This window comes from Rutidosis leptorrhynchoides, chromosome 7, assembly GCF_046630445.1.
Source record: "Rutidosis leptorrhynchoides isolate AG116_Rl617_1_P2 chromosome 7, CSIRO_AGI_Rlap_v1, whole genome shotgun sequence".
In the NCBI taxonomy this organism is placed as follows: domain Eukaryota; kingdom Viridiplantae; phylum Streptophyta; class Magnoliopsida; order Asterales; family Asteraceae; genus Rutidosis; species Rutidosis leptorrhynchoides.
This window is the reverse complement of record NC_092339.1, coordinates 37,214,353-37,222,003: the sequence shown is the minus strand read 5'-3', so window position 1 is coordinate 37,222,003 and position 7,651 is coordinate 37,214,353. Positions and strand designations below refer to the sequence as shown.

The window sequence follows — 7,651 nt, the reverse complement described above, 5'->3', positions numbered from 1 at the left end:
AGCTCCAAGTTATATGTTAAGATTACAAAAAGTTATGTGGACCCAAACTTATCATAGAGAACTCATCCTCAAGCTTGATTATAATGATGTGTACAAGCGACTAAATTTCGTATTCGGTCCCCTTAACCTTTCACATTTTCATTATCACAGGTACCCCAAAGTTTGAAAAAGATCAAGTGTAATGTATCAAAATCTTTTGATGTTAAACATGTTTTGTTATTGATGTTATGCAATGTTGAAAGTTTATTATTATTTGTGACAGGTGATGAAGGAAAAATTCTCAAAAGCAATCAGAACATCATGTGAAGTAAACTAAACCAACTTTTTTCTCCCCAGAAAAACCATGCCAAGTTATATGTTAAGATTACAACAGAGGGCTAAATAACAAAAAATGATGCAAAACAATCTCAATTAATCGCGCGAATAGTCCCTCCTAAAACGACATAAACAGGAACACTAAAAACATAAAACAGGAAATAAATCTTCAAGTGCATTTGCGTCTAGACCTGAGTCTTCCAGCAATACTGTTCTCTAACGGAACAATGCGTTTCTTTCGTGACCCTGACTTGGTGCCCAATGCAACATCGGCTTTGACCTCATCATCGATGTTGTTGACTTTATATTCCAGGTTTGTATTTCCTAATTGGACTTCAGATTCACCAGCCTGGTTCTTGTTTTCCTTTACAACTTCATCAATTTCTGTTTCAAGATTCTTGCTTTTTGATTCTTGAGCACCTTCTAGCTTGACATCGTTGACTACTGGTTCATACGATGACTCGAATTCTGTTGTTTTTTCATCCGTAACCATTTCTTTTGTTTCAATACCATCTTCAGTTTCAATCCCTGCTTCCGAATTCGTGTGTTTTGACTCCCCGATATTTTCATTTCTTGCAACATCGTCGTCACCTGAAAAGGGTAGTGACCGTTTAGCACAAACTGGTAATTCGTTCTTCTCATTATTCTCTGCAACAGGATCAGCTCGACGGGTTTGAATGAGATAATGTGCAACTGACTTGTACCCGAGACTTGAGATCTAGTATAACAATGGAAAACAATCGAACATAAATCAGGTCACAAAATGTACAGATTATATATAAGTTCCAATTAATAGCAAAAGCGTCAACGAATCACTAACAGACTTTTGAAAATTATGTTTTATAGACTAATAAAGTAAAAATAATAACAAACCTTCCTATACATAACACCAGTTGGAGCCCAGCCTTTAGCTTGGCGACACAAGCTGCAATTACAAATTCCACGACAGACTGGACATATCCAATTCGGATTTTTCATTGCTTCAAGTACATTCTCCCCGTATCTGTATTTATACATACTAAATTCATCAGAATATTATTTTTATTTTTTTTTATTTTCTACTAATACAATGATGCATTGATATAAAGCTTGAGGATAATTTTATAAATATGAAATGTACAACTTGATTACAATTATAATTCTGGTTCTATACTAGGACATTTTTACCATCTCTTTTAACCACAACACTTGCAAAATTTTAGTTGTTGCAGTGATATTATGACTGCAACTACTGGCACCTGACTCTATCATCGGTAATTAATTAATTAATTGAATTTATTAAAATTGACACAAAATTGCATACCTCATATACAAACAATCTCCACAGAATTGGCCTTGAACCAGATTGCATCTGCAGTGTGTGCGATGTCCGAGGGTTTTCTGCCTGCAATAAGTTCAACTAAAGTTAACCATCTTTGGTGCAAAAAAAATAAAAAAAAATAAATCAGTAATAAGAACAAAGTTGTAAAAGTCATGAGTCGGGGCTGAGTCGGTCCGAACCTTAAAGGGATGAGTCGGTCGGGACCTTGGAGGGAAAAGTCGGTCGAGACGGGGACGAGTCGGGCGTTGACCTAACTTTGACATATATATTTCAAACATAGATATATCATATATGGCATAGAAAACCTAATTTTGAAAAACGTACATTTTTTTTACCAAACTTTGACTATGACCGAATCGGACCAGACTCGGCCGACTTACACCGACTTTGACCCGACCGACTTTAAGGCGTTTTGGGGCGAGTGGGACGGGATAGTGCCCACACCGACGTGTCGGCCGACGCAGCCGAATTTTACAACAGTGAATAAGGATATGCTTCTCTTTAGAAAGCCAATAGCTTTTATGCAAACCATTAAATAATTCAAAAATGAAATATATGATATGATGAAAATTTGTATCCGATACCTGCATTGGTGACACGTCTTTCCTATAACTTGATCATATATTCTCTTTCCATTTTTTCCATATCCATCAACAAACAGAGTCCACTCGGATTTTGCGTCACCCAACAGCTTCTCGTGTTCTTCGGTGTAAAACTCGGGCCTAGAGTTCTCCATCATCAACGGGTCACAACGTTCTTTACCCTTCTTTGGCACATCTACCTCAGTATAGCTAACTGTTGGTGTGTTCTGCAACCTATAAATCAAAGTCAACTTGAATTAACTACAGTAAGAAGCTGCTTTTCAAAAAAAAAAAAAAACAAAAAAAAACAAAAAAAAAAAAAAAAACTACAGTAAGAAGTTTCTTTGACAGTATAATGATCAAATCAGCTTTTCAAATAAGCCCTACATAATGTATACATCCAATTAAGTCAGTATCTTATATCATTGGAAAGCTTAATGAGTCTAGTTTAACGGCCAACCTTCGGTTAACGAGGATTACTCAGTTAACATCCAAATAATCGGGCACCATAAATCGGGGATTATATCGGATTATTCGGCAGTCAAAGTAGGGATTAGTCGGTCAAAATTGGTCAAAGTCAAATTTAGTCAACATCCCATTATCCCCAATTACTCCCTGAGTTGATCCGGTTACTCTGTATTCTGTAACCTTCACCCAACATCAATTACTCAACTAAACACTAGAACTGGTTATTAAAATTTGTCATCACAATAAACACATGCAAGTATGCAACCCTTCAATCCAACACACAACATTTGATCAACATAGCTAAACAAAATCAAATATTGAACTAAACCCACTAAACTTTCACCACTGCAAACGCATAAAAATCAAAACTTTAAAAAGGAAAAAAAAAAATTAACGAACCCCCATAAAAATTAAAACTATAAACACTAAAAGCAAATAAAAAACAGAACTTTATTAAAAAAAGAAAAACCTGGATGATCGGCGAGTGGGGCCAGGTGAAGGCAAAGGGGTTTTGTTCAAATTAGGGTTTATGGGTTTAAAGTTCCTTCTGTTGGTATTAGGTTTAACCGATTTCATTTTAAGTGACAGATCATAAATGCCAAGCTTTTGCATCCTCTCAAGGTTTTCTTTGATTCTTTGTTGTCTGCATTTTTCATAATCAGAAGAATCGTTTAAGTTCATTTGTTGGTCGTTAGGGTTTACAGTCATCGGAGTAACTGTATCGCCCACAGTCACCATTTTTTGATGTTGAAGCTTTTGGCTGTGTGACAATGGTTGTAATCTATGGGAGTATATAGCCTCTTCTAACGGTCGGATTTCTTTATTTTTTATATATATTTATGGTGGAAATCGAAAATGGTGTTGGGGTGGGTAGGTGGGTACGAATGAGACCTCGTTATGTGTGACAATGGGCGTATATGAAAAGAATTGTGTTGTAACATTTGGGCTTTTGACGGCAAATATTGGGCCTGTGAATAGAATTTTCTGGCGATTTGTTAAAAATGTTTCATATTGGAAAGTGTTTAACAATAGTACTAGTAAAAAATCGTAATTGTAAAAATGCTCTTTGATCATGTATCACGCATCAAGTATGATGCGTGTTAGTCGTTGTGTGGTGCCTGATAACGAGCTTTTCAACGACACAGGCTATTTCTAGCATAATTGATACAATGCACCAAGCAACACAATGCACCAACTTAGTCATTCATCAACAACCTTCTTCTTCACTAAACATTCTTTAACAAAACTATAGCAACAATGAACTCTAGAAGGATATTCGATAGAAGAGATGTAAATATCTATGAGCTTCTCAGGGTCAAAGAGAAATTCATTAGGATAGAATGTTACCCTTTCTAATGATTTATTGAGACAATTACCCATCACTCATACAAGAACTTTATGCTGTTTATAAGTTCAATGATGACAACACCGTAACCTTTTATTTTTTTAAAAAGACCTATCATTGGACGCTAGAGGTATTGGGCAGATCCCTTGGTGTTCTATTTATGGGAACCACTTTTATACTATTCAACGAATAATTAACGCACTTCCTGAAGAATTTCTTTGTCAAGAATTGATAAATAAGATCTTGCGTCCTCAACATACCTTTGGTTCCCTCCGTCAAACAACTCTTCATGACCAAATGATAGCTTTAACACTTTGGCCTATCAATTCCATCATTCAGAGCAACAGACTTAGAAGATCGCTTGAGGATGGCAACATGTCAGCTACTGAAATCGCAGTATTTTGGTGCTTACTTGAGCACAAGCACATCAACATAGCCTTTATCATGGCTAAGCGCATGAATGAAGCTCTTCATGATAACAACAACCCTCTTCAATATGGCCTTCAACTATCTAATTTGTTTATATACATTGAGATCGAGGGTCGTTGCACGGATACCCAGTACATTGTACCTCCTCGCATTCTTGGAGATAAACTTGTACCTTAAGATCACCTTTGTATTTTATTTGTGTTCTAAAACAATGTTTACCTTAGAATACTATGTGTTAATGTGTCATTGTTAATGTTTTTATTGAACTCCGAACCACACAACTCATTTAAAATAAGGCGCACCACACACCACGCATCACGGACTGTGCGTGCAATATGTTGCAAGATCCGTGGATAAGATATGATAAGGCGTTGAGGATTAGATTTTCCAGACATTTAAGATTTTCAAGGTCCGGTTTTTTACATTCAAAAAGAGTGCAAAACTCTCTCAGATGTCGACAAACTTCACTATTATCTCTTTTTTACACACAAATTCGCACTTGTTTTCTCGGCTTTATGCATCGTTTCAATTGACGGGTTTTACTGTGGTGATTTTACTGATGACTGGAAGTCATACGTTCGTGGGTCGAAAGAATCATTTGACGATTTTGATTTTGGTGAGTTTGATTCAAGGCAATTGATCGAGTCTTTAAAAAAATGATTGGGAGCACTCGAATATTTGTGTTTATTTAAAATGAGACACTTTTAAAGACAACAAAGCAAGTTTTTTTTTTTTTGTGCACGACGACGAAGATTGAGTAATATAAAATAAATTAAAAATATAACGGGTTAAAGATTTATTTATATTGTATCTCATATGTATAGGTGAATATATTATTAACAAGATGCATGATGATTCAGATTCTGATAATTTTTCAAATTGAATATTTTATTAACTATTAGTCTAAATTTCAGTAACTGTATTTAATTTATGTTATGTAATTTTATTTAGTTTATTTTATGTAATTTCATTTAGTTTATCTGTATTAGTGTAATGTTATTTTTTATTGGTGAAAGTTTTTTTTAACAACTTCTTTTTATAAAATGTATCAATAACAATTAACACAAATGGTCACAAACAAACGACATACAAACATATTAATATACAACATAAAAACATATTACTCCGTAATATACAACATACAAACATATACAAACAAACGGATACAAACTATCATTTTATTTTTTTTTCTCTTCTCAGCCTTTCTTTTTTATTTTTAGTATTTTCTTAAGTCCATTCAGACTAATACGAAGATCTTCATCAGACATCTTTTCTAATCAATGAGGGTCAAAGATGATTTGGTCTCCAACTTTTTACATTCCTTTGACTCCTATGTGAAACAACCCAACCCATATTCCATACGATAAATTTTTTTTTTAAAAATAATACACATTTACGCGCCAATAAAATATGTAAACCATTCCACAAGTTCCATTTAAAACGTACCACAATTTAAATGTTTACAAGGCACGAAGGCCAATAATTAAGTTTAATACAAGTTCGACCCACTACAAATGATAGTTTATAATCCAAACGACACTTCGAGCATGGTTTGGGACTAAACTATCCAAATCGTTAGGCCAGCTTCCAAAAGCTCCAACGAAACATCATCAAAGGACACCTAGTGCCCAACAACCCCTTTCCCCTTATCCGCACCTGCATCTAAAAAGATAAACAACGAGAGGGGTAAGCTAACGCTTAGTGAATGCAATAATTATACATGTTCATATATAACCTACTTACTTGCAATCACTTACCATACCACATACAAACTAGCAATTCGATAACTATGCAAACATCATGCATAAACTACTATCCACAATTCACAAGAAGCTAACAATAACAATAGCATATAGTTCACAATTTAATTATGCTAGATACGAATTCACACAACCATGGTTAACCAATCGTACAAGGGAACGGTACTCGTAAAAGACCGTCGGAGTTCATAACATCCATCAGTGTTACTTAAACACCGCGTAATCACTAATCCCCCGGGTGATGTCTTGAGCAACGCGACTAACTCACCCCCATGACAATGTGGCGTCTTGAACACCGCGACGATTCCACATGTCAATCAAAACAATGAGTAGTGTCTTGAACACCGCGACAATACTACTCGTTACTTAGAATGTGGTTGTTGAGTCCCCAAAATAGTTAAGGATTTAATTATGACAAAACTGTAATTTATTTACACTAAAATGTTATGTGCAGCCAGCACAAGTTTGTTTATGTTGTTTACGTACAGTCAGCTAATATAGCTGTGTCGAGTGTGTAGTATGCTGGCTGATCTACCAGCACAAGGTAGAATGTATTCTTCGAATCAGCACAGGATGAGTACTCAGCTAATTAAGAATATCAAGTGACTCAGCATATGAAGAACCAGTAGATCTGGATAGCAGCATACAACACAAGACAGCCATGCTCCATTACAAGCATGGTAGTTTCCTAGAGTGGTCTACATCAACGCACTATTCAACAGAAGTCGAAGACAAAGTTGAACAGAAAAGGACAGGAGTCGGCGGCTGACAAGTGACCTTACAAGACCACGTGGGAATGCAGAAGTGGAACGCATGTGCAGAAATGTGTTATACTTTATTCATACCTAGGGAACACAACATTCCATTTGTTTAAATCAAATGGTAGTGCCAAACCGAATTGGTGTGTTCCTGCAAATAGCTACCTAAGAGGAAAAAAGGAGAGCACGCCTTCTGACATAATTGTCCCCACAAGTACAAGGCATCCTATGTACTAGTTGACAATAGATTAATTACACGGACAATAGGACTACTATATATTGTTGTATTCACTGTTGTATCAACTAGTGGTGTGGGTTTCATTATTTATAGTCCTAAACATGTAATAGCTTTTAGTTTACCTCTTAGCTATAATCTAGGTAATCTGTATCAACCAACTATCATTCCGCCAAGGATAGTTGTAATTCTTTGTGATTCAATCAATAAAGAATAACCGTTGAAAATTACCTGCGACTCTATCTAATTTGCATGCTTGAATACATAATCGAGTTTAACTGTTTAGTTAATTGAAAAGTAATTGTATTCACCCCCCCCCCATACAATACTCCTGTTGTTATTAAGGGACCAACAACTGGTATCAGAGCATCAGTCTTGATAATTAATATCTTAGATCTGAATTCTCTCATGGCTGCATATTCCAATTCAGCTTACCTTG

General features: G+C 35.5%; 1 protein-coding gene across 1 annotated transcript; it reads right to left on the bottom strand.

The window, feature by feature from the left end:
• Positions 1 to 336: 336 nt before the first annotated feature.
• LOC139858815 (uncharacterized) lies at positions 337 to 3,445 on the bottom strand. The gene is made up of 5 exons (XM_071847657.1): positions 3,155 to 3,445; positions 2,221 to 2,451; positions 1,619 to 1,699; positions 1,189 to 1,318; positions 337 to 1,033 (listed from the first exon to the last, which is right to left on the bottom strand). Exons 1-5 carry the CDS (start codon positions 3,421 to 3,423, stop codon positions 485 to 487), a joined length of 1,260 nt encoding a protein of 419 aa, XP_071703758.1. The 5' UTR covers positions 3,424 to 3,445; the 3' UTR covers positions 337 to 484.
• Between the last annotated feature and the right edge of the window lie 4,206 nt (positions 3,446 to 7,651).

Bases quoted from the DNA above. Each gene is read 5' to 3' on its own strand.
- LOC139858815 (XM_071847657.1), bottom strand. From the start codon at position 3,423: ATGGTGACTGTGGGCGATACAGTTACTCCGATGACTGTAAACCCTAAC. The intron at 1,700-2,220 runs GTATCGGATACA...AACTTATTGCAG, and splicing joins AAGACGTGTCACCAATGCAG to GCAGAAAACCCTCGGACATC. The intron at 1,034-1,188 runs GTTTGTTATTAT...TTGTTATACTAG, and splicing joins CTGGTGTTATGTATAGGAAG to ATCTCAAGTCTCGGGTACAA.